Source organism: Sceloporus occidentalis, unplaced genomic scaffold, assembly GCF_023333645.1.
Source record: "Sceloporus occidentalis isolate IW3139 unplaced genomic scaffold, rSceOcc1.0.p SCAF_1, whole genome shotgun sequence".
In the NCBI taxonomy this organism is placed as follows: domain Eukaryota; kingdom Metazoa; phylum Chordata; class Lepidosauria; order Squamata; family Phrynosomatidae; genus Sceloporus; species Sceloporus occidentalis.
In genome coordinates, this window is record NW_028316981.1 from 32,976,421 (window position 1) to 33,004,145 (window position 27,725).

The 27,725-nt window shown below is 38.0% G+C and overlaps 1 protein-coding gene across 19 annotated transcripts in view; it reads right to left on the reverse strand.

The window, feature by feature from the left end:
- Positions 1 to 27,725, reverse strand: part of LOC149321295 (membrane-associated guanylate kinase, WW and PDZ domain-containing protein 1) — a 607,636-nt gene that overhangs the window by 29,753 nt on the left and 550,158 nt on the right. For 11 of the 19 annotated variants that reach the window (XM_089519121.1, XM_089519040.1, XM_089519111.1 and 8 more), the window contains 3 exons: positions 13,355 to 13,432; positions 3,253 to 3,344; positions 82 to 274 (listed from right to left, as the gene is read on the reverse strand). In XM_089519121.1, the coding sequence (XP_089375247.1) occupies positions 82 to 274; positions 3,253 to 3,344; positions 13,355 to 13,432 (363 nt within the window). The remainder of the gene's footprint in view (positions 1 to 81; positions 275 to 3,252; positions 3,345 to 13,354; positions 13,433 to 27,725) is intronic. The other 8 variants (XM_089519146.1, XM_089519138.1, XM_089519129.1 and 5 more) reach the window with 1 other exon arrangement.

Genomic DNA, 27,725 nt, shown 5'->3' on the forward strand with positions numbered 1-27,725 from the left:
TTTTGATCTTCAGAAAGTAGTTCACTTTCACCCAGAGATGGAGTAAAAATAAAATATTAAAACAGTCACATTGCAGCCTACCTGTGTACACCACTTTGCGCCTGACAGTTAAATTGACATGGCCTTGCTTAGCAGCCTGTTGCATAAGTTGGACTACAAGCTGATGAGATTTCCCAACAACTGGCGTTCCGTCCACACAGATCAATTCATCTCCAGATCGTAGGCGACCATCTGCATCTGCAGCACCCAGTGGCACAATGTGACCAATGTAAATCTGTGAAAATATATGTATGTTTGTGAGAAGAGGATAAGAACTGTAGAACGGTTCAATCTAACACCTTGGGTCCCATCTAGGAGAAAGGTGGCATAAAAATGAAGTAAATAAAATAAATAACACATAATGCACAATATGACCATCTACTGGGGCGGGTGACTTGGTGCCTTCCAAATGTTTTGAACTATAATTCCTTTAATCCCTATTAATCATGATGGCTGGGACATATGAGACTTGCCAGATCCAAAACATTTGGAGGCCCCAGTATGCCATTCTGTAAACCATACACAAGTACTTTTTAACCAACTGGACTATGCAATTCATTCTCATGTAACTCCAGCAATTTTCCATATGAATTATGGCATGTGTACTCTAATGGCAAAGAACAGATTTAATAAATCAGATCCAAATAACAGGCACTGGAATGAGGCAAATTATACTAAAAAGGAGAGTAGAAAAGTGCTCACATAGCTGGTTAATTCTCCACCTAACACTTTCTTACCCCAGACAATTAACTGGATCTTGAATACTGAAACAAATACACATGCTTCGAGTCTCTCCAATATATTATTTTACGAGTTCCTAACATAAATCTACTGAGACGTGCTCCATATGTATGTTGGTGGTGGGGGATGATGATGATGGGGGATAGCTTGGAAAATTACTTTTAATAAAAATAAACACATGCTGAAGCTGAAGCCAGCTACATCTGTACATTGGTAGGATGATTTCAACCTTCTACGTTTTACAGTGCTTTGTCCTTCTTTGTCATCAGAACATCTGGTCACCCTGATTCTGCCATTCCTGCAGTTTTCTAGGAGTAATGATATCATTGTTTTTGCTGTATTTTAAAGCCTTTCAAAGCCCTGAAAATACAGCAATGTTTCAATTTAAAGGACCCCATGCAGAAGGAAAGAAATAAACTTTTCCTGGACAGATGCTGTGAGACAGAATATATATTATTAGGCTAGATATACTAATGATTAATTCAGTACAAGAATGTTTGTATACACTCAACAGCAATACTATGTTCAAATAATAAATACAGTGTTGTATAACTTTGCCCAGGTAAGTTGTTGCTTTGTGCTTTCAAGTCATTTCTGACTTATGGTGATCCTTAGGTATCATGGGGGTTTCTTGGCAAGATTTGTTCAGAGGGGTTTGTCATTCTTTCTCCAAGACTGAGAAAGCGTGATTTGCCCAAGTCACTCAGTGGCTCTTCATGGCTGGGTAGGGATTCGAACACTGATTTCCCAGAGTCCTACTCTAACATTCTACCCACTATACCATGTGGGTTCTTGACCAGGGAGGACTACTCTAAAATTTGGTCAGAGTTCTGCTGACTGTGATCCAAATTCTTGGGAATACTCTGCTGATGATATTAAGGCTTGTTAAGGAAAATGCAACATGGGATATACAGTCAAAGAAATAAAACATGTATGTGAGAGTCAGGGTGACTCAGCAGAAGCAATTAGGAGCCACACAGGTGTAAAAGGTAATGTAATTAACAAGTCCTAAATGCCAAGGACAGAAATGCAAAGTGGATAATTGAACACACCTGAGAATTGTTAAGTGGTCAAGGCTGAGATGATGAAATCATTAATTCTGGGTAGAAACAAGAGAACCAATGAGAGTGGATGTACACGCCCACTGGGTGGAAACTGGCAAGAGTGGGTGGTATGATCCAATGACTATAATAATGGCAATGAATCCTAATGTATTTTGTGGGTAGTAGCAGTGGGTAGTAGTGAGGAGTTGTATTGGATAGTTTTGGAGCTGTATATAGTAGAATAAAGTAGATCTTTTATATAAGACTACTGAGTTGTCTGGTGTCTTGAGTGAAGATACAAGAGCCAGCTGGATCCTGAAGAAGTGGGAAGACTTCTGTGGAAGCAAGAGTGAGAAGGCTTGGAGAATTTGTCAGGGTCTTCAGCCTATTCTCTGTAACTCTGCTGCTTTAGAGCAAAGCTTTAACCACTGGCCAAAACTGGTCAGCGCCGGTGCGTAACAAGGTGGTGAGTTCGAGCCAGAGGTGAAGAGCTACAACTCCCATCATCCCTGACAAGGCTGTCATTAGGAACTTGTGGCCTTGGGACCCAAAATACCTTTCAGCAGATCCAACTGGTTTTATTAGCTGCATCCTGCAGGCACCCAGTCATACTCTGGTATCCTCAGGCTAGATTTATGGCCCTTGAAAATCAGTTGTGATCTTGCAGTTTAAAAATCCAGTGGTGGAGGCTGGATCTCCACCACAGAGCTGTTGTGGAGAGGACAAAAGCTTTGTAGTTTGCTGGGGCTACACGTAGAAGACGTGGAGACAGAGTGGGATATAAAAGTAACAAACACACCAAGAAATTACGTTTTTATTTTCAAAGCACATTATCACACTGGTAGCATTGTTTTCATCGCTTCAAACTGTAATGGGTTTCTGTCAATGTTTTATTTATTTTAATACTGCAGTCCAAACTTATGTGTATTGCTATGAGATCTATTTTTTTAAAGTTCACTTTATAAATACTTTAACCAGAAAACCTTTGACTTCTGTTCTTTTACCTATGATTTTGTCTTTCCTCCTCTAGATAATATCACATCTGATTTCTTGCAGAATTCTGTTGAATGACTCTGTATATATACAGCTCAGGGGACTGGTAATGAGATCAGAAGCCTTGGCTTGAGTGTGACCTAAATCAACAGCAGACCAGAGTTGCTAACATCTGTTTGACGTTCTGGTCAGTAGCTGCTACAAAACAGCTCAAGGGGCTAAGCCAGTTGCTGGTAGAAACAAGCCTTTCTCATGTGAATGGAGATCAACATTCTTAGCAACCATAGCTACATAGCTGGGCACTCTGTTCTTTGTGTCCATGTTTTATTTTTAGTCTAAGAGATGTGCATGAAGTATAGATTTTTTTTTTAAAAAAATGGTAAATATGATTGTACAGTTAAAAGAAGATGCATTTCTGAAATTTCAAAATACTTACAGGCTCCCCTGGTTCATTTCCACCAAGAATCCTAAATCCAAACCCAGTTTCTTTTCTCCATAGAAAGATATCCTGCTCTTGATAATCTGGAACTGCAAGAAAATAGTTGGCATTCATTATTTAATAATAGTTGGGTACCAAAAGATTGGAATGTCTTGCCCTTGGGATTATACAACATGTATACATGATGAAATTTATTCTTTTAAGGCAGCTGTTCCATTTACAGTGAATGGCAACACATGACATAAATTCCAAAATGTATGTAGCTATATATGACACCATATGTTAAAATGGTGCATCATCCAGAGGCTTCCAGAAGATGCTATCGTGGGCAGCCATGAAACTGAAGACCAAACAATTGTGTTTGATCTTGGGAAGAATAATTTCTTATATCATCATACCACATCATATCGTATCATATCATAGCTCATCAACCTAAACAGTGTTGATTTGTTTGAAGAAGTCTAACCCTCTTGGTTAGACTTCTTCATGCTTACAGTTGTTTCACTGAAATCAATATTTATTTATTTTGTTTATTTATTTCCTATATTGTTTCTAGCATGCCATATAAAAGGTCACATCAAGATTGTTCCTTTGTCTGCTAGGGAATAAAGCACACACTGTACAAACATCCACAAGCAGTTGTAATGTTAATGCATTGTAACTCTGGCACTTATGTTCAATGGGTGCAAATTTATTATATGGAAGGTTTAAAAGAAAATGGGCATAAATCCAATATGGTTCTTCCTCCCCAACCCCAGTCTAAATGTGCCAAACATTCAGGGCATTTAAACTCGTGACTCTTTCCACAGCAGCCAAAGGGGACTTCAGTACCCACACAATTTGTTTTCCTACAGCTGTAAAGACAATATAATAGTTTTGAGCCAACATCACTTCTTCAAGTTTAGTGCACCGCAGGATGCTCGCTCTCTGTGTAAGGAGCTGCAATATTGTTTCAATCTCAGCTTCTGGTGTAACATTCGTATAAACCAGAAAGGTATCCATGAAACACCTAGCAACATTTCTGGTGTCTTTTTAAAGTAATGTGGCTCTTTTGGATGAGACAATTTAGACACACATAAAAAGATGCAACCTACACATTTCTCTGTAAGAGATGCATACATCAGGAGAAGTTAAGGGGCTACTTGGGAAACAGAATTCTATGAAATAACAAATATTATGAAAATCTCCTACATCCATGTTTTTTGAGTCATGGTTTAGTTGTCAGCTGGCAAGCCCTCCCTCAATATAGTCTACTGCCTGTGATTTTCCATCTGTATATTTTACTTCATTTTAAGATTTTATTTTAGTTATTGGTAATGACTGTTAGGGGATCTTCCATTTTAGAGAATTTTCTAAAAGGATTTTGTAATTAACCTAGCCGATTCTCAATAATAATCTCAATAATAATTCTATTAGGTACAGAGAAGTTGGTCTTTTGGTTCTTTTTTTTTTAAATGGTAATCATTATGAATTAAATGTTTGCTTATTGTTGCACAATTAGAAGTCAGAGGCCTTAGTTTCAGTAATAAATCCAAAGCCCTTTTTAGAAATCATGAGTAAACAGATTTTTGTCATTAGGCAAATGAGGGTCTAAGAAGAGAATGCAACTCCATTAGAATCAGAGTACTGTTGATTTTCTTATCATAAGATGAGAGAGAGGTGAACAAACCAGAAGCTCTATATTAAAATTATTATTGTAATAATTAACATCTGCAGAGCGTTTCCCCTTATTGTCAGCGTAATTTTAACTGACTGTACCATAAACAGATGGAGCTATTGGGCATAATTCTCAGAAAATGTTTCTTGCACAAGTCTAGTGAAGCCTCTCTTGTACCATCATATTAATGCTAATCATTGCACCAGTACCTCTGTACCAACAGCCACCTTCAAACATATTCAAGATGAAACTAAACTTCTATGGTGCCTGAAATGTTTGCCCATAATATTTTGCATTTACTCCCCCCCCCTTTTTTTTGGGCAGCGGTGGGGGGGGGGTGTCTACACATTTATAGATGTTGCTTAGTTTCTAGTTTTTCTCTTCTAGTTTCTCCCTTCCCAAGCAAACCAGGGAGCAAGTAATGAAACTGATGTTATCCGGATGCCGCAAAGCTCTTCAGATCCAGCTGTACAATTATATATTTCAAAGTCAAGGTGATGGTTCCTGGTCACTCCAAACAAACCAATGTTTTTACCTCTGTAACTCACCCTCATGTCTTCCAGTATTGCTAAAACATCCACATGGGACAAATTTGTATGGCTAAAATAATCAGGAAGGAACAAAATAAAACAAACAAACAACAAAAACAAACAAACTGGGAAGCGTTGGGCTTTCTAATAAATAGAAGTTTCCAACCATCATATAGCACATAGGACATTGTCTCCTTTCATTCTTCCAATAAAATAATCATATAACATTATATTGCTAAAGTAAGAGAATGAACATATTTTTTTCCTCTCCAAAAGATCAATTTACTGGGAAATGGTCATGACCCATATGTAAACCATATATATCTGGTGCTTGTCAATAGAAAATTAGATCTTCAGACTGTGGACTGGATTGAGTGGATATATGATTGGTAAAGTACTGAACCATTCAAAGAAGAAAATGAATATGCAAGAAAAGAGCAACAAAAATAATAATAAAAATACTTGTGTGGGTTTGCAGAAAAGGACTTTGTGAAACATTGCCTGCTGCAAGATTCAATATTTATCTGTCTGTCTGTTTATCTATCTATCCATCCATCCATAGTCAAAGCTTTGGCATTTTTTTCAGCATAAAATGTAAAATGCCTTTGTTTCCTCTAGAAATGGGGCTTTATCCTGGAACCAGACTCAACAGTCCATTGTACTGCTGCACGTCAGCCAAGAAAGTTGGCTGATGATAAGCCAATTGTACTAACTTTCAGGGAAGCACTGATCATTAATGTTTCAAAGGCAATTAAGAAAAGCAATTAAGAAAAAGTGTTTCATACTTGGGTTGTTTATATTATATTTAAATATGAAAAATGGATTGCACCTATTAAATCATATCATAGGACAACTTCATGTTCATTTAATATTTATTCAGTAAGTTATACAGGAGTAGCATTTTCATAAATTCCACAATATATTGAAAACTTTCCCATTATGTACAACTGTCAGCAGGGGAAATAATCCTTTAATAGGGAAAAAAAATACCTACAGCTTGCAATAGAAAACAACCACTGACATTTATGTATCATTATTGTTTATGTTTAGCCCAAAAAGATGTTTAATATCAATTCTGCAAGCAGAGAGATACTCAGTATATGTGCCACAGTGCTTGCAAACAATCAAATGAATGCCTTCTCTGAGGCTGGTTTTCAAAACTTCAAAAATCCAACATGTGAATTAACATTAAATTTGTTTAGTGAAGAACAGGGAAAGCCCAGATAAAGGAATCTAAAATGGAGAAGTTAATCAAGAGCACATGCTCAGATCTGTGATTATACATTTTCTTTAGGTGAGTACACCCCGCAACTCAAAAGGCAAAAAGTTTTCCAATTTTGGTACTCTGGCTTCTACCACATAACTGTGGAGACAGAGGATTAAAGGAAATTTAAGTGATCACATTTCCTGTACAGGCTGCTGCTGTCGAACTGCAACTCCTATCAGCTTTGGATGGAACCGTCAATAGAGAAGTATGGGGGGAGAGGGACTGCCATGTAACAACATCTGGAGGGTCATCTCTTGCCCACCACTAAGATGTATCTGTAACCTATCAACAAAAATAAAACAAAAATGCTGCACCAACTCACAGTTTAGATTGCACCAATAGTCTTACCAACCGTGAGACTGAATGTAAGGATCTCACATCCTGGTCCAATAAAGTTTGTGGTTAGTTACCCTCGAGTCAGTTCCGACTAATGGTGACCCTGCAGATGAGACATCTCCAAGAATCCCTATCCTCCACTGCCTTGCCCAGTTCCTGCAAGCCCTTGCCCATAGCCCCCTTGATCAAGTCTACCCTCAATCTTTCCTAGCGTTATTGTTTTTTCTAGTGATCCGTGCCTTCTCATTATGTTGCCAAAGTATGATAGTCTCAACTTGATCATGTGTGCTTCCAAGGAGAGCCCTGGTCTGATCTGTTCAAGAACCCATTTATTTGTCTTCTTGGCTGTCCACAGTATCCTAAGTACTGTTCTCTAGCACCACATTTCAAATTAGTTGGTTTTCTTTCTGCCTGTTTCCTTCATTGTCCAGCTCTCGCATCCGTACATGGTAACTGGGAATACAGTGGCCTGAACAATTCTGTCTTTAGTGCTCAGTTGTATGTCTTTGCTCTTCAGTATCTTTTCCAGTTCTTTCACAGCTGCCTTTCCCATTCCCAGTCTTCTTATTTCTTGACTGCAGTCTCATTCTGGTCAATGTTTGATCCTATATATGGAAATTCTTTAACTATTTCAATTTCCTCATTGTCTAGATTGAATTTGTGTATTTCTTCCGTGGTCATTATTTTTGTTTTCTTTATGTTCAGCATCAGACCTGTCTTTACAATTTCATCTTTGACCTTCCTTATTAAGTGTCCCACTTCCTGAATGTGTTCTGCTAATATTATGGTGTTGTCTGCATATCTTATGTCGTTAATGTTGCTTCCTCCTATCTTCACTCCTCCTTTTTCTAATTCTAATTCTGCTTTTCTTATGTTTTCAGCATACACGAGGGATCTGTTCCGGACCCCTCCCCCCATGTAAGGCGAATTCTGCCTATGCTGGAGCCCCATTCACTTGAATGGAGCTTGTGTGCGTGGCGGCGCAGCACACACCCCATTCATCTGGATGGGATGCACCGCTGCTTGCTCCCGCAGCTTGAGCACGTAAGCTCAAAGCTGCGTATAGCACGCCCACGTATAATGCGGGTGCACTGTATAAATTAAACAAGTAGGGTGATAGGATGTAACTTGCCTGACCCCTTTGACTGTTGGGTCACTCTGTTTCCCTGAATGCTGTTCTTGATACAGATTCCTCATCAGGTCTATCAAATGTAGTGGTATGCCCATGTCTTTTAGTGCATTCCATAGCTTTTCATGATCTATACAATCCAATCCTTTGCTGTAGTCTATAAAACACATGCTGATTCTTTTTTTTTTTTTTAATTCTTTGGTGCGTTCCATTAGCCATCACATGTTGTATCCTTTGAGTGCTCTAGAGATCTATTTCCTTAGTATAACAGCCACCCTCTTTCTTCTTGTTTTTTCCAGGATAGATTACTGTATAGTTGTCTGAGTCAAAGTGACCCATTCCTGTCCATTTTAACTCACACCCAGTATTGCTATATTCATGCATTCCATTTTCTTCTTTACTATGTCTAGTTTTCCCTGGCTCATGCTTCTTATGTTCCATGTTCTAATTACATGTGTAGTGTTGCTTCTAACTATGCTTGTTTTATCGGACATGTTTTCTGTCTGCCTCCCCCCTCTCTAGTTGTTGGTTATTGAACTGTCTCAGAATAATAATAATGTTTATAACACCCTTTTCAGCAAAGGATGAAACATCAAATCAACTTTGATGCTCGATGGGAGATGCCTTGGGAGAATATATGCTTTAAGAATTTTCATTCAAAAGGTTGCATCCATATTCCCAGCATCATATCTACAAGATTTTACAACAGATTTGAATGTCCAGGTATCTCATCTGTCTGTCCAAAACCAAGAATTCATCCAGATGCTGAAATTATTTCCACGAAGAACCAGCCACAGGGAGACGATTTAGATACATCCTGCCTGTATGATAAGCACATTCACAAACATCCAGAATTTTGAAACTGAATTCTGACTCTGTTAACCAGGAATAACTAGGATGAAAATATCTCACCAGTATTTAAGAATTTCACTGGCCTCCAGTCTATTTCTATGCACTACTGAAGAGTATTGCTGTTTACCATTAAAACCTGTAAAACTTTACACACAAGTACTAGAATGAATGCTTGATTACACACCAACCTGCCTATGTTGCAAACCATCCCAGTTTGAAGGGTCTCCTCCATCTGAGATAAGATGGGTTGCAATCAGTGGCGGGTTACAGACCGCCATAAGGGACGTCCTTAGGATGTCCCATTTTGAAAAAGGGGCGTCTCTTCCAGACGCCCCTTACCCTATTACGGACAGAGTCCATAACAAATGGTGGCGGCCATTCCACACGGCCGCTGCCATATTGACATAACGGACGCTCTGCGTCCGCACATCGCAGCCTGGAAGTGACGCTGCGAGTGCGTACTTTGGCACTTGCGGCATCTCTTCCGGGTTGCCGGAAGGAGCGCGATTTTCGCACTCCTTCTTTGCAGCGCGGAGGAGTCACGCGGTTTGGCTGATGCGACTCCTCCGCACTGCAACTGGCAGCGGCCCGAGACCACCCCTTTTGGGCGGTCTGTAACGGGCCAGTGTGTACTTTTTTTAGTAGGGATGATGTCTGCTTGCACCAACATTATTATCCCTTTAACTTCGATCAGGCAAAGTGCTTTGTTCTTCGCATTTTCAAGTATTTTATTAGATTTTCCTCTTTTAATATGTTACTCATTATATTTTATCTATGCAATGCATTCTTTTAGATATTTTTATGCATCCTTTTTCAAAAGCTGCCCTGAAATTTCCACTGAACACAGTACGCACCCATTTATTCTTAAGATCCCCAGGGAAGTGCTCTTTATTCATTGTAGGTAAAGACTTTGTCATTTTAACAGGCATTTAATGATACACTAGTTGCAGACAAGTTTTTTAAATAGTGTGTGTGCTGTATTTTTAAATTTTAGTTATATTTTAAGTGGTTTTACACTTTTAAAAATGTAATAGTGTTTTAATATGATAGCTTATTTCATCGTGCTTTATTTTTTTATTTTAAGGTTTTAGTTGTATCTTGATTTAGGCTTTTTGGGCTACCTTGGGATCCATGTTCAAAGAAAGGTGGCAGAGAAGATAAATAAATATAAAGTAAAGTAAAATAAAATGTTTGCTTTATATGCTCACTTGGGTACCAAAATACCCTAACAGTTCATGAAGAAGTGTTGGATACTGCAGAATCTGCTTGATCTACATTGATATCACAACCATCCATCAGCCTACTGTAGCGTTTTGGGGTTCACTCTGTTATGAGTTGTATGTTATCTGCATTTGCATTTCATCATTTGACTTGTGTCGATGAACAATTTAAGTCTTTCAACATTTTGCAAAAACAAACCAAATACTGTCTCTTTTTAAAAAGTTTTCATCAGTGAAACAAGTTGCTATATTTTGGGATGTTCTGGCTTTGTTTCAGAAACATAATCAGCTTAAATACCAAGCCCTCTAAATTCAGTGTAGTGTGGATTATATTGCATCAAACAAGAGCTATGATGTCTCATCATTGAGCTCACTGTTTATTCTCAATTAAATGAGTCTGGCTGAGATTTCTAGGTTCATGACTGAGATTTATTCAAATAAGAGTACTGTATTAATGAAACAATAAACTGAAAGAGTAGTAATGAAACAAGGCAAAAATGTACGGTTTTCTATGCTTTTCAGCCACAGATGTATATGTACATTTTGTATCATCTTAATTGACTGGTATTTAATAAGCTAAGGCACTTTTAAAACCTACATGTATTAGTGCACTGAGCCATGGCCTAACCATTTTCTAAACACAATTACAGACTAATAAGGTGACACATATTATCAAAGAACACAAATGGAATCAGTTGAGCCTCTTTTGCTGGAAGGCTATCTGTTGAAACTGCTGACTTTGTCTTGTAACAGACTAATTTAAACACTGCAAGAGCAAGATCATAACAATCTATGTGCACTGCACACTGCCACTAACTATATAAGGAGGTAGACTGCTTCCTAAGTTAATTGGTGCTTCTCCTTGTCTTTTGTTAACTAAAATACAGTATAGATTCTCTTCAGTGCTTCACACTGAAAGTCAAACCAGTTAAGACTACACAGACTTTCTTATAAAAGCAAAAGATATTCTGCTGGGTACTCCAACATGGAACATTTTTCCTCCCAGCATCTTCTAGCCTAGTGGTTGTCAACCTTTGGTCCTGTAGATAATTTGGACTTCAGCTCCCAGAAATTACTGAGCTTTGGCCAAACTGGCTGTCCCAAGTTCAAAACATCTGGAGAACCAAAGTCTGAGAACCACTGTTCTAGCCTATTTCAACTCTATGATATTTCCATCTGCAGCCAAAGCTTTAGTTTCTGCATCTTGTTGAAATGCAAGTCTACCATATAAGACACTGGCACTAAACTGTTTTAGTATTGGTTCAGTTAGAAAGGATTAATTAGATCTGTTCTTGAACAACACCCATTTCAGGGCTATCACTCATAAGAGGTTTCTTAATTGATAAATGTAGCATCACAATAAACAGCACAGCTTGCTATATGTTGACTGCAACGATTATTCACTGTGTCTTTATTTCTAAAGATATGATTTGCTGGGGAGAATATGACACTTTCAAGGTTAAGAAGTTCTTTAGCTGTGGTATACTGTTCAGAGTTTTGTATGCTTAGTCACTTATTCCACTTATATTAATGATTCATTCACTGATCCCTGTGTCTTTCATAGAATCCCTTTCTGGATTTTTTTTGGTGATTATTGTGATCTGTCTGCTGCTGTGAATTTTAATGTTAGCACATTTAATGGCTAGAGCATTTAACTATCAACATGCTTGGAAATAATCCAATGGAAATCGAAAAATCAGCATGGGTGACCTAAGCCCTCATTTTCAGTGAGGGCTTTAGATCAATGCCGTATAAGAAAACAACACAGGGAAGCTTCTAATGCCTCCTCCTTTTCATTAAAGTTGGCATCACATAACACCATATTCTGAACAAAAGGAAATACTTTAAAGGGGATAACGGCACAGCGAAACACAAACACGTACATGCACAACATGGACAAAACTGATGCAAAACTCTTTTTATGGCCTTTTGCATTGATTGGCCCCATTACACGACTAACTGTTATTAATACCTGACCAAACTAATGCCAAACAAAACTCACCCTCCCAATTGTGACTGGCACAAATGGTTTCCACATCCTTAGAAATCCACTAAATTGATGGTGCAAAATGGGGTGGTCCTGTATTTATGAGCAAATAACCTGGATCTTGTTGCACAGAGCTAGACATCAGAAAGTATCTGAAGCTTCTCCAGAAAAGTGCATTGGGAGTAACTAGCATGCAATATGTGGCTGGAGCAGAAAACTAACCACATGAGGAATTTGTGAAGGGGGTTCCAAACACAGTGGAACACACTTCCTAGGAGTGTAGTGGAGTCTCCCTCCTTGGAGGTCTTCAAACGGAGGCTGGATGGCCATCTGTCGGGGATGCTTTGATCTGGATTTCCTGCATGGCAGGAGGTTGGACTGGATGGCCCTTGCGGTCTCTTCCAACTCTATGATTCTATTATTCTACAACCCTGTTTACAAATGATCCCTGTTTTGAATACCGCCCCCACAACCTGATACTGCCAAAGCAGGGTTTATTTTAAATTGCTGCTTTCATTAAATTGCATATCACAATTGGAAGACTGGTGGTGACACTGAGATGCTGCTGAATGTAATCATAAAACAGTGAAGTCAAACTTGACCTAATTAAAATGAAAGCATATTTGACTACTGTCTCCCCCCCCCCCCCACCAACTTCCTTTTATTTCTTTTTCTTATTAAACGAAGAATTTTGGTTTCTATTTTTACAATGGCTTAACTCTTTATTCGGTGTACAATTTCTTCATGACAAAAGAAACAATTCAGTGATTTGAAGGTAATACATGCTGGGTCATTACTGCCAGTCACTGAAGGACTTCATTGCAAAAATAATAAAAAGAGTTTTGAACAGCGGATGAGAAAAAATGGCTACAGGTGACTATAGGTAAATCGTATTTTTCTACTGATTAATATTCAGGTAAAACTTACAAAACAACCCCTAGAACATTTCCTTCTGTTAGAATTTCCACCATCCTCATTTTGTTACTTAAAAATGAAAGCATGTTGGACTTCCATTATTCTTCATGTTCATCCCCACCTCACCCATATGAATTGTCCCCAGTCACAAACACCACCACACAATGGACAACAAGACAGATAAAAAGTTCTCAGCTCAGTCTTACATTCTCCAAAATTCGTGGAATTGATTTCTCTCTCTCTTTCACCCTTGCTCAGTCCAGTCGCAGGCGAAGGAGACATAGCTGTGAATATTAATTTTAACATTTTGCAAAGCTTAATGTATTTTGTTTTCTTGTTTGTTCATTTCAGTTTAGTGTCGACTGACAACAGCTCTGATTCAATTTTCATACCTATTATCACAGACATGTTTGCAGCTTCTACAGATTAGAAGAGACCTACCTGTTTTTGCCATATCTGTACTTACTGACAATATCTGATATGAAAACTAGTTTACTAAAATATAATACGCATCCCTGTAAATATGTTTGAATTGCAGTGAGGAGGGGGGAAATCCACAATCAAATGTTGCTATCACCAAAGAATGCACAGACTTTTGACAGCACACTTATCTGCTGGATTAGGAAGCAAAATTTATATACACAAGAAAATTATGCTGAAAGCTTTTCAGTTAGATGCGGCTTTATGATACTCTTTTAAAATTGAAAGGTAACCATAAACCAGTAAGCAATAGGCTAAAACTTTGCTTTGTGTTCTTTAGAACATTTCCTGAAACAAAATAAGTATGAAAGGAAGGTGATTATTTTTTTTAGCAAAATCCAAAATACACATTGTGGTAATACCTTTTTTTAAGTCAACCAAAAGTACAAACTTCATTATTCAAGTATCAAAGCTTACAGGCTTCTGAATCAGGCAGGGATGTTAAAAGTCATTTTAGGGACAAAATGTGACAGTGGAAGGTCACAGAACTGAGACATTAAATCTGATGTTAAAGCTTTCTCGATATGTTAAATCTGAGTTTAAGACAGTGGTGGAAGGAGGTTTAATGCAGGTAAAGGCCATACCCGTTCTGGGCCATGAGATGTTTGGGATACAAAAGCAAGACAAAGCAGTAGACTTTTTTCTCCATTATTAAAAGCAAAGGCAGTTCCTTGGAGATGTAGTCCTTACCTGCCCTGTTATTTTAAACCTAAGTATATATTCATACATGTGTGTGAAGAGCTGTAGAACAAGTACCAAATATTCCTTTCACTGCAACATAACTCAAGTAGGTTGCAGATTTCCCAACATGCAAATCAGCATTAAAACATACCACTGGACAATGCATAAGAATGTATAACTCTGTCCTTCCATACAGGATTTTAAGGAGACAAACTTCCCTCCCTCATCACACATTTCCTATCTTTCCCCCACTGAGATTTGATATTCTTTATCTACTGAACATGTCCTCACTGGGCTTTTAGAAGAGGAAATGACTCTTTTTGGTTACCTTTCAAAAGAAAGAAAGGAAAGGAAAGATCTATTCTACTTCTGCAAAACCAGGAGTTATTTATGTTATATACTATTATTGTTTTAACCAGCTGAAAATACTAGATTTTCCCAAGCACAATAATATTCTCCTCTTTTTTCAGTGCATATTCTCCCTGTCCCAATCATGATGACACTTGCTACAAGTTCACTATTATAGAGAGCAAATACCAAATGCTAAAGACTGAGTGCTAAGGTATTTATATTTCAAATTGCATTTTATTTATTTAATCAGTTTTATACCACTTCTTGTTATTTGATCTCATGTTCCTTTTGACTTATGGTGACCCTATGAACGAAAGACCTCCATGAGCCCCATCATCAATAGCCCTGCAAATTCCATGCAAAGGCTTCCTTTACTGAGTCAATCCATCTGTATGTAGTCTTCCTCTTTTCCCACTGGCTTTCACTTTCCTGAGCATTATTCTCTTTTCCAATGAGAATGACTTATGACATCTCATGATAAGTCCAAAGTACAAGAGTACAATAGTCTCAGTTAAGACATTTTACCACTTTATCATACTTAAAGCTGTTTCAAAGCAGTAAGCATATGCCTAGCAATTACGCGGCTGCAGCTTCATAAAGAATAGAAAGTCATTCATAATTGCTGGAAATGCCCACATAAAAACATAAATGTTTGAGTTATTAAAACCACTTTCTTGATTGGATACTCCAAGATGACACAGGAGTCAGAAATCTACTTGTGCTAACAGATTTACGTATTTTTAATTCCCAATTTATTATTATTATTATTATTATTATTATTATTATTATATGCAATAATGATTTAATCAGCATCATTTGATCTCCTCAGCACTGTGGAACCAATAACTGTTTATCACTTTAGAGGAAAGTCCAACATTTTTCCTGAGCAGGTTATGAGATAAACCTGAACCTGTGTCTCCTAATAACTGCTTTTCTACATTTGATGCTGTGTTAGAGTATAGGATCTTTGCTTAGATTACAAGTCCAAAAATAGCTCTCTTCCATAAATATTACCAGAAAACCATCAATGTATGATAAATAGGCTGGTCCTAAGTTTTTCTCTCAGAGAAGCATTCTAAAGGAGAACGTTTTTGTGGCTTTTTTGGCACGTCCCTCTCAACTGGGTTTTCAATGTAAATGTTAGCAGAAAAAGTCTAACGAGGTGTAAATAAGACATATATACATTTTGGTGCCCTGCAAAAAACTCCAAGAACTGGACAAGTGCACCAAAGTGAATTTAAAATCACTGTATCATCATGCCAGTAGAGTATTTCCATCAACTAGTAAAAGTCAGTGGACTAGATGCTGTATTTTGTACCAACTGGAATTTCCAAGTTATCCTCAAATTTGAATGGTACAAGGCCTTCAACTACCACAGTCACCCTTTATCAGGCTCCCGCTGTGTAAGCTCTTGTTGCTACATTAGCTTCAACAGTAGCTAATCAGTTTTAAGTCTGATTAGCTCTGAACAGTAGCCCTGTTTCAGACTCCTATAAGAGCAGTTTCCATGCGTTTTAAAGACAGTAAACCCTAAAAGGACTTAAACCTTTATTCTGAAGGTAAGAGTTAATGCTATAACCATCTGTCCCTGGGACCATGATCCATAGTCTGAATCTCAACCAATATGAAAATAACCTAATCCTGTAACAATTTTGTCTTTTGGTCTACAACAGAGGCATATTCATTACTGTTGTTGTAAATTGTCATCCAGTTGACTTTGATTTATGGAGACCCTATGCATGAGAGACCTCTAAGTCTCATTCTTTATAAGGTAGCTAAAACGCACAAAGTTGCTGTGTTCAAATGTTTAGTCTTCCAGACATAAATGCTTCACCCTAGCAACAAACAGAATTATTTTGTTTTAAAGGCTGCTTCATCAACATTTCCTACACTGCACTCACATTTTTCTAGTCTATTTAATTATGGATGAAGGGATTGCTTCATGTTCCCTTTATTCTACCTAATTTGCACACAACAAATCTATTATGTGACTGAAAATAAAGACCAAATATTTAAAAATATATAACTGCAATATTTTAAAAGCTTTGGAAAGCTTCGACCCTGTTCTGCCTCGCTTTTAATTAAAACATGCTTAAGCCCTTCAAAGGGTCTTGTTAACACATCTGCAATTCAGATTAATTCATTTTGTCACTGCTGTTTTGACAGATGGCCATACGTAGTATATGACAGCTTTGCAAAGCACATAGGCAGCACAACAACAGATTGTAGCAATCCTCAAGGAAGTTTAAGATTAAAACAACAAAAAAGAAGGAGAAAAAGGGAGGGAAGCATATTTTATATAATATATTTTTGAAAAGCAGGCTCAGGTTTTTAGAATAATGGCAGTCCCTCTTTCTTATTTTCCTAAATTTTATTATCTTTCCCTCTCTCTTTCTGAAAGGTAAGGATATCTGACAATAATACCATGGCCTGACAAACAGACACATACTCACTGTACTCTAGTGTGCAAACATAGGTGATTGAAAAACATGTTGTGTAAAGGGCTTTCCATGTTCACTCAAACTCCAAAATACCCTCAAACTGCAGATATCAAAGGCCACAATCTTCCTGAATGTGTTCTTTAGGAACACATATAACTCTTATCACACTTATAACCTTGGGAGATACAATTTAAATGCCAATTCTGCCTCTTTTTTGTTTTTCTAAAATTTGGAACCTGGTTGTTTGCCTTTATATTCATTTTCAGAAGGTTAAGGTTTTTCAGAAGTTTAAGTTTTGTAAGAGCTGTTCAACACTGGTCTCATTTTGGTGCTAGGTCAAAGCCTGAGTTTTTATACAAGACACTGCATCCTAATGGGATATATATGGATGGTTGAATCCATGGATGCAGTATTTATGGATACAGAGAGTCAACTGTATTTTACATTTCATTGTGTTATTGTTCTACATTTAAAATTATTAGCTGATTCCACTATAAGCCACCCAGAGATCTTATGGTACATAAGTTAGGCTGGTGAAGCCACCTGTTGACAGATGCTCATAAACTAACCATACACAAGGTACAAGAGATCCTGAGTTTGATCACGTTTGAGGGTTTTTTGTTAATGTGTGTGTGGGGGGGCTTTATTACATACATCTACACATCCGTAATGCCAACTATTGCTTTCTAGAGCCAAGATGATGAAATTCATGAAGGTAATACTCTACTCTGCATATGGCAGCCAATAGCTTCTTATCCTCCCTTTTTACTGATAGTGTTTATTCTTTAACAGAATGCATTAGTGTGTTTATTGGGGTCAGCAATAATACATAGGCTTGGATAAATATAGTGTCCCCTAGTTATTTTTTCTGGCTGCTCTGAACCTGAAGAAAACTCTGTTATATGTCTGGCATCTCTTTGACTGCTAACAAAGCCAGATGTATTCTTGTATCTAGTTTTACTGTAAAATGTTGCATATTAAAGTATTTTCCCTTGTTTTTCTTGTTGTAAACCACTGAGCAATTGTACTTAATTATCTGCCTGTAATATTTAGTATTATTACTATTGTCATAGACCATGCATGTTTAGTAACCTTTGTTTGTCCATTTTGTTCTAAGCCTTTTCACATGTATGTTCTGTAGAATCATCTTCTATCCATTTCCTGTCCCTTGCATATCTTTTGAAAATGAAGTAAATGTGCAGGACACAAAAAGAAATGGGAGGAACCACCTTACTGGTTTGTATGTGGATCAATAGTGTGCCCTTGGTATGATTTACTATCACATTACAAAGGAGATAGCTTTGGTAGATGATCTACACAGGGAACTGGACAGGGTGTGTGTGTTAGTTCTGCTGAACCCCTCAATGGTTTTTGATACCATCAATCATGTTATCTTTCTGGACCCACCTCTCTAAGATGAGACTAAGGACACTGTTCTGGAGCGGTTCTGATCCTTCCTACAGAAGCGAACTCAAAAGGTGGCACTGAGGGATTCTTGTTTGATGCTCTGGTCATTGGACTGGCATCAGGACTCAGTTTTATTGCCAGTGCTGTTTAGAAAATATGAAACCATTGGGAAAAGTCATCTGGGGATTTGGGATTCAGTGTCACCAATAAGCTGTCTTCCATCTGATTCCATGGAAGCTATCCCAATACTGGATTGCCATCAGTAATGGACTGGTTAAGGGCAAACAAATTGAAATTTAATCCAGACAAGACGGAGATACCCCTGGCCAATCAAAAGGCAGATCAGGGAATAGGGATTGACTCTGAGTTGTATGGGGGTATTCTCCCCATGGAATCTCAGGCTCACAACTTGGGGGCTCTCCTGGACTCAACTGTGATCCTGGATGGATGCTCAAGTTTCAGTGGTGGTCAGGAGTGCATTTGCACAACTAAGGGCCTCTACAGACTGGCAAGAAACGTGGCACCAGGTGGAGTGGGAGCATGGTGACCACCCGTTGCTCTCCCCAACTCCGCCCCAATGCCAGAGTCATCATACCATTTCTTTGGCACAGTGTTTAGATGCACTGCGCCAAAGAAATGCCCAAAAGCCACCACCATGATGACAAGGGAGGCTTTTTGCCACTCTAAAAAGGAGCAGCATTTTGACGTTTCTTTTTAGACTGGTGAACTACCAGATTGTGGATGTGGTTATGAAAACTACCAGATTGTGGATGCGGTTATGAAAGAATTTCCATCACCACAGATGTGAATAAAGATTGCTGTGGCCCCAATCTGGTGCTGAAAGGGATGGTGAGATGCTGCTCTAATGAGGCAATCTGTAGAGCCCCTAAATCTAGTGGGCTAGCTGCACCCATTCCTCAAGAAGCCAGATTCAGGCTATGGTGATGCATGCCTTGATTATACGTCACTTGAACTACAGCAGGTCCAAAATGGTACAGCCAGAATGATGACCTGGGCCGATTATAGGGATCATGTAACTCCCTTGTTAAAACAGCCTCACTGGCTACCAGTTCATTTCCAGCCACAATTCAAAGTACTGGTCATAACTTATAAAGCCCTATACAGCAATTGGTCTAGACTTTTTGGAAGACCTATGCAAACTTGCCAGAGTCTTAAGTTCCATAAGGGAGGGTTTTCCCTTAGTCTTGCCACCATATCATCATCATCATCATCATCATCATCATCATCATCATCATCGGTTTGTCAGGTGAGGAAATGGGAGAGAGCCATCTCAGTGGCTGCTCCCACTCTCTGGAATTCCCTTCTGCAGAAAGGCAGCATATAAATGAAAATAAATAAATGAAATGAAATAAATGATAAGATCCCAAGCAAGGCTTAATCTCTCCAGGGACCCTGATTTCACCATCCTGGATAGGGTGCAACTGAAGAGCTGATGTTCCTGCTAGGCAACACTGTTTTCTATTGAGCACATGCAACAACAAGCTTTATAAATATCATAATCCAAACAAACATTAAACTACTACTGGGTCAAAATATATAGAAAAACATTCCTCTTGACTTCACATACACATACACTTCCCCCACATACAGGCAATGAATTCTATATACAAACCCCAACACTTGCAAAGTCTATCAGGGAAAAAATGTCACAAACCTGTAAAACTACTGGACTCGTTCATCAAATTAAAACTTCAATCAAAATAAATTTCTTACTGTTTGTACCTCAAACCTAACTCTTATGCACTTTAACTTCAAAAAGACCTGTTGAGCAACACTGTAATGGAAAGGCATAGTACCTACTTCTCCCCCTCCCTCATTTTTCATTATAATGGTAGAATGTAATTTATCTGTCTCACCGATAACAAAGAGCTGCAATTCAAATATTACATTTGCTTAAAAGCACAAAATAAAATGAAACGTACATTATGTTTGTATGAATATTTGTAAAGCTTGTTGTTGCACATGTTCAACAGAAATCAGTGTTTTCTTGACTATCTTTTAGAAAATGACAGCTGGGCAGTCCAGGTTCATGGAAGTGAAAGATTTCTTTATTTTATTTTACTTTTTGGTTAAACTTGCACTTCAATATAGCATTAAACTACTCCAAATGAAATAACCCCATATTTTACTGAAAGAGAACAACAACTTAGAAGAGATGACTGACAGAATGGTAACTCTGTGATTTAGGGATTGCAAGTCTCGGATATCAGACGGCTATGAAAGAATTTCCATCACCACAGATGTGAATAAAGATTGGAAGTTCCTGGAATCACCTCCTGTAGAGACATGCAGATGCTATAACTAAATTCCCTGACTATTATATTGGATGGAAGTAATGAGAGTGTATAAATTTGCTTGATTTACATAACCTAGGGTTTATAAATGGAATATATTTGTACCTAATTATACAATTATTGATATCCACAGGTTCATTATTCAAAGCTATTATACAAGTATGCTAAGAATATATGTTTGAGCACTTCTTCTGAATATTTCAGATTGCTCTGAGGATTGTTCCTCATTGTCAGGTCATTCTCTTTTTAATTAAATCTTTGAAATAGAAATAGACCACACAAGTGAAAGGCTCATCATCTCAGGATGTATGATGGTGTAAATATTTGAAGGCATGCTTTAAGTCAGTAATGGCCTGGATGAGGGTGAACAAGCCAAAATTTCTTAAGCTAAAGTATTTTCTGTTAAGAACATATTCAGTCATGGGAAAGATGAATAAACTTGTCTTAGATGACATTAGACTTCTAAAAACAGAGATTGGATTCACTCTTAGATCTAGCAGCATACCTAGCTTTCTATGCAGTGCTTATGTTGAAGAGGGCTAATAAGATAGTGAATCAGACAAAGGTGGTCATGTCTTAAGTGACATCCACACTAGTCTACTATAACACTCTGTGTGTCTGTATGCTCTCAGGAACTAGAAACAGCTAAAAATGTAGCTACCAGGGTTCCAAGGAAGATCTTTCACAGGAAATATATTTCATCCAATTCTAAAATGGCATAAAATTAACTTCTAGTTGGTTTCCAGAACCAGTCCAAAATCCTGTCATTAACTTCTACATCCCCAAATAGTCAGTGTTCAGTTAACCTTACAGATTACTTACTTCTTTATGAAACCTTTCTTTGCCTGACTTCAGTACATTGAGTTGCCTTTTTGAAAATGCAATGAAATGGTGGGACTCTCTGCCTGGGACAATTACTCCCCTCTATGTTGGTTCATGTAGAAATGCTTGCAGGGAAAGTGTCTATGTATTTGTTTCTTCTCCTTGTCCAACTTGTCCAACTTTTGCCTTACTGAAAGGCTACATCAAGATTGGACAGAATGTGAGTCCCCATCTGTTTTTGCAGCTCACTGAAATCGCCCATCCTTGGTCTACAGTAAACAGGTCGTGTTGAGGTTAGTCTGCTCTCTGTTACAGATCACCCTCCATTTTTTTTCTCCTTTTTCTCCCCCCCCCCAAAAAAAAAAAAAGACATGGAATGATCACTTTTAGCAAAGGAAACCCCATGTCTTAGGGTCACTGAAAGTCAGAAATGACTTGAAGGCACACCACAACAACAGTTAGCCAGAGTGGTGCATTTGTTTGTGCATTGGACTACAACTTTAGAGACCAGGATTCAAAACCCCACTCAGCCATGGAAACTCACTGAGTGACCTTAGAGAAGTCATGCTCTTTCAGGCTCAGAGGAAGGCAAAGGCAAGCCCCCTTTGAACAAATCTTACCAAGATAGGTTACCCTGAGATAGATTTGCCATAGGTTTGAAATGACTTGAATGCACACAACAAGAACAAAAACACCATGTTGGTTTTTAGATAGCAAGCCACCACTGTGCATTTTCAGGACAATTTGGGAGAGTAAGTCCTGGAAAAAAAGGCTTGAAGGTGTTTGGAATGTTTAGGTCTTAGAGATGACTGAAAGCTGATAGGTATATGAAGTATATGAAATATATAACAGTGTAAATGCGTATATATTTTAAATAACTGATAGAGCAAATCTTTTGTATGTTTCTCCAGTGTATAGTACCCAAAGCAATGGGTTCACACTGCATGGACTAAGAGTCTGACAAACTAATAGAAAGATAATGTCATATAAGACTAAGACAGAATGAACTGCCTTACAAGGTGGTAGACATTTATAAAACAATTCTATAACTTTCTGAAATAATGTTCTGCTAAGTCCCACTTCTGTTTTGCTTCATTCTCTTGCTTAATTTTTTAATACGTACATACTACATACATTTGAATTTTTTTGCCATCTCTGCAGATTTTCTTTTCTTTTTTAAATAAAACAAATACATAAATAAAACTGTTATTTTTAGCACATGAAATAGGAGAGGGTAACTGTGCATTCAATTGGGGGAACAGCAGAGCTGCTGCAGTGGTGACAGAGAAACATTCAAGGATGAAACTTTGAAGGAGGCCTTAGAAATATTAATGTTGCTGTTTTCAAATTTTTCTAGATCATGTGTTGCTTGGATCTGTAAGGGAATGGCCTGGAGTCGATTACTGTGTCCATTTCCCATTAGGTCTTAATATTTAATGTTCTTCAAATACCAGTGTTTACTAGACATTTCTTGCTGTAAGTACCAGCTTCTCCGAAATCTCTTCCAATCCATGACTATCTCTAACATACATGCTCCCATCACAGTTAAAAAAGAAAAGAAAATAGTAATTTCCTATACTTTGAATGATGTCCCAGTGTGTCAAATTCACATCAGCATGAGTGATAACACTAAGTGCAGTGTGGGATGGGAGGAAAAAATATGAAAAGAGAGGAAACTGCAAAGATGTGCCAATGGTCACAGCACCAGAATGAAATCATGCACTAGACTAAAAAGGATGTGCAAAAAAGTCATAGAATCCAAGCTCTCTTTTAGTAACTACTGTATATAGATTAGAATGTTGAGAGTTTGTGATGTTAACAACTCAAGTCTCCCTCTGGGTAGAAATCCTGCAATACCAACTGCTTCACTAGGAACTCATGCTCATGCTCATGAGATGCAATCTGGCTTATCCTTATGCAGGAGTGCTTCAGCAGCCTGTCTAGTGCTTTAAGGGAAAAGTAATATACTATTTTTGTTCTGCAGGATTAAGATATTGCCAGTATCCCTGCCTTAAATAAGGAAAGGACTGTGAGTGAAAGTCATTCCTGGGAAGAGTGCCAGAAAGGAGGCACATGCAGACAGTGTTCTTCACCCTTAAGAGGGCAGGGTCATTTGCCTCTGCTGACTAAAGCTGTCCATCTCTCACTGCCAAGATGGATTTCAAACATAAAAAACAGATTGTATTTATGCATGTGGCTTATGAAGAGACTGTACTCAATAACCTAATATTGTAAGATGCACTTTGTTAAGTGACTTATGCTGAATGCTGGCTCAAAGGCCAAGGCAACAATGGGTCACAAGGGAACCACCCACATCCATGTCCTGTTGCCCTGTGTTCCCATGAAAAAATAAACTCAATTGCTAGTGTCAACTAGAGTAGACTTTTATCATTCAGGTACTATTTCAGCAGGCTTTTTTTAGTTGGAATTAAGAACTGGTTTAAGGTCTAACAACCTTGTTGTACCTAGAATGCATTTCATCAGATGAACTGAGGCCTAGCTTTGGAAAAACAGTGTAAAAATAATGTCTGTGTATGTGCCTTCAATCACCAGTTGATTTAATGTAATTCTATGAATTTCATAGAGTTTTCTCAGGTAAGGAATACTGAGGTGGTTTGCTATTGCCTTCCTCTGAAATCTAGCCTACAACTGATACTCCTTGGTGGTCACCCTGCTTAGCTTCCAAGATCAGACAGGACCTGGTGCCTCCAGGGTCATTTAGGCCCAGTACAATAATATAATGAAAGGGTTATTATCCACAATCTGTACACACAAAGTGCTCATGTGCTTCAGCTATATATTCAGTATTATATATATGGGGAGGGGGGTTAGGATTGTAGACAGTGGGATCAGAGGGAAATTAAGTGTAGAAGATACTGATACAGATAGCTATGAATACTGGTCATTCACAGAATTGCTGCTAATAAGATAAACATCTTGGCACAACATAAACAAGATAAACCTGATATTATGCAGTGCGATCAAAATCTGTTTATTCATTGCCAACTTCTGGTGACAGACTGAAATCTCCTAATGAATTGTAATTGGGCTGTCTCTCACGCTAAGCTCCCTCTGAAGTTTACTCCAAATGGCTACTTTAAAGCCTGGAAAGCTGATGGGTCTTTTAAATACTGGCCACTTTACAACCCAACAGTCTCCTATTTGAACATGTCCACCCTTTGAAGAGCTGTGCAATTTAAAGATAAAAAGCTATAAGGAGGAGAGCTGGGGTCTTGCAATTTCCCATCATAGAGGTAGTGACTGGGCAACAGACTGAGCAGGAATACATTTTACCTGGTCAAAGTCTCTCCCACTTTTTGGAGGTATGCCATATTTCCATACAAATTTTAGTACACCTTTTATCTGCAATAAATTGATTTCTAAATGAATTTTCTATACATCTAAATCTGCATATGCAAATCTATCTCTTCTCTTTGTCCTTTTTTGGTGAAGTATTTCATCTTTTTGGATGCCATGTAAATGTCCCCCTTGGACAAAACTACTCCCACAAGCATGATGAAGCTTGTAAGTAAAAAGCTTTTTAAAACATAGATTGGTAGAAGATAGAAGCGTGATGGGGCTATAACTGGAGATAGTAAAACAACATGTCAATGGGGATTAACCTATGCCACTTGTCAGTAGCACTACATACCACTGAATTTTGGAATATTAGCTTTAAAAAGTTCTCTGCTTGAGATCCAATTCCTTTTCTGTTTCTGTTTAAGACAACAAATGCCAAACTGAGTAAGCTGAATGGAAATTTGGGGCTTGAACTAGTATCTAAAGCCTAGGGGGTTTGGGAGTTAGCTAGAAATGACTGAACTGAAAAATTCTGACAGTTTATAATGACATCTTTGGCATATATTTAGCATGAACGGAATCAACCAAAAATATGCAATTTAAGCGTGCTACTGATAATTGTATGGCACTTAATACATTCGAATAATACAGCCAGAGTTTTGATAAGGAATTTGGACTACATCTCTCAGAATGGCTGGCATTCTATGGTACAATATCTCTCAAGCCCTGGAGATATTCTAGGGAATTTTTTGTTTAAATAAAGGAAAAAAAAATAAAAATCCAAATTTTGGATATATTCTACAGATGATTTTGTTTGAAATGAAGAAAAACATATTCAGTCTGTAGCACTGGTCCTCTGAGTAACGAGAATAAGATTTATCACGGTGAAGAAAGAATCATAAACATCCAGTGTGAAAACAGTTATGCAAAATATATAAGAAACAGAAAGAGTTTTCTTCAGAAGCTTTGTGAATATTTCTATTCATATTTTAATGGGGACACACTATCATACTCTGTTACAGTTGTTTGCAAAGTAAAATGTCTCCACTATAGCTTTTAAGCTGCACAATGTTGTCTTTGTAGTTTTCCTAATTAGTATTCAACATCACTGGCAGTATATTCTTAATGAGACAATTCAGAAATGTAAATAATATAGTTCAAAAAAAGTTCCGTCTTCAAAAATCAGATGAGAAACTGTAAAGTGCCTTTACAATTCAGTGTCTTCCTTTCCTTTCCTTTCCTTTCCTAAAAGATCTTCTTACCCAAAAGAATGTTGAAAGAGTTCTAGTGACCTAGCATTGCATATCTACTATGTCTAGCCTCCTAAAAAAATTAGTAACCAGAGAGAATACCATAGCAAAAAGGGAGAAAAAGGCTACATTGGATTACTAGTAAAACCAAGTGTATGTTATGAAGGAAAAACACACAGTGGGCCCTTGGTATCCACTGGGGTTTGGTTCCTGGACCCCCAGTGGATACCAAAATCAGTAGATGCTCAAGTCGTATTAAATACAATGGCATGGGTTTTATCTGGATAGAAGTATTTTCAATGAAACCTGACTCAATAATATTTCTGCCTAATTCCTTTTCCCTTTCAATTGCTCACATCAATGCCTGTTCCACCCTGCAGGGTCGCCTATGCAACATTGGGAAGGTGTGCAGAGGGCTTCTGTGGCGGGGGAGATAAGTCCAGTTCTGCCAGAACATGCCTAAATCTGCATCAAAGCTGAAGGTCTCAGCAATGGAAGATCACTGAAAACCAGATTGACTGCCTCCATGCTTCATTTATATACTACTTCATATCACACTAAGCCAGTGATTCCCAACCTGTGGGTCGGGACCCCTTTGGGGGGTCGAATGACCCTTTCATGGGGGTCGCCGAAGACCATTGGAAAACACCTATTTAATTACAGTTATGAAGTAGCAACAAAAATAATTTTATGGTTTTGAGTCACCACAACATGAGGAACTGTATTAAAGGGTCGCAGCATTAGGAAGGTTGGGAACCACTGCACTAAGCAGTCTTTAAGCAGTTTACAATGTGTAACTTAATTGCCTTCAACAAACTGGGTATGTACCTTCAGAAGGTTCACAAGCACTTTTATGAAGTGAATTATCCTTTGTTCTTTATATTTTAGGTACTCCTTCAGGTCAGATCATTAGACCAAAAAAGAGACTTAAGAACTCGAGGAGGGGTCCACCTAGTTCAGTCAAGGAGTTAGAGCTTGGAAAAGTTACTGTTTAGAATCAAAACTATAGGGTCTCCCAGCCAACATGGTAAGCATTTTTGTAAAACAGTAATTTTTCAAAGCTTTGTGAATTATCCACTTGGTTCATAACTCATTTCTTCCAGCAGCTTAGCCAGACACACAAGATTTGTCCTAGATTAGATTCTTGTCTTTTCGCACGCTAATTTAGAATTACTGACAATCTTTATTCATTCCCATAAGTGTCCCCCCCATCAACAAACAAATTATAGAAAGCTGTGTGATGGCTGGACATAATATAGGAGGGCATGGTGAAGCATTATCATAACCAGTACAAAGAGGGGATATAAGTAACAGAAAAGATACTTAGGAGAAATGTCAGAAACAAGAAATCACTAGCTTCAATTTCAGTTGCAGAAATGAAGGCAAAATATGTATAACTCCCAAATGCTACTGAAAATGTATATTATTTGCTTGTAAACGTGGGTTGATGGGTTAAGAAGCAGCTGTGTCCTGCAGCACATTCCCCAAGATAATTTCCTTTATAAAGAGAACAGGCGGGAGTTAATACTG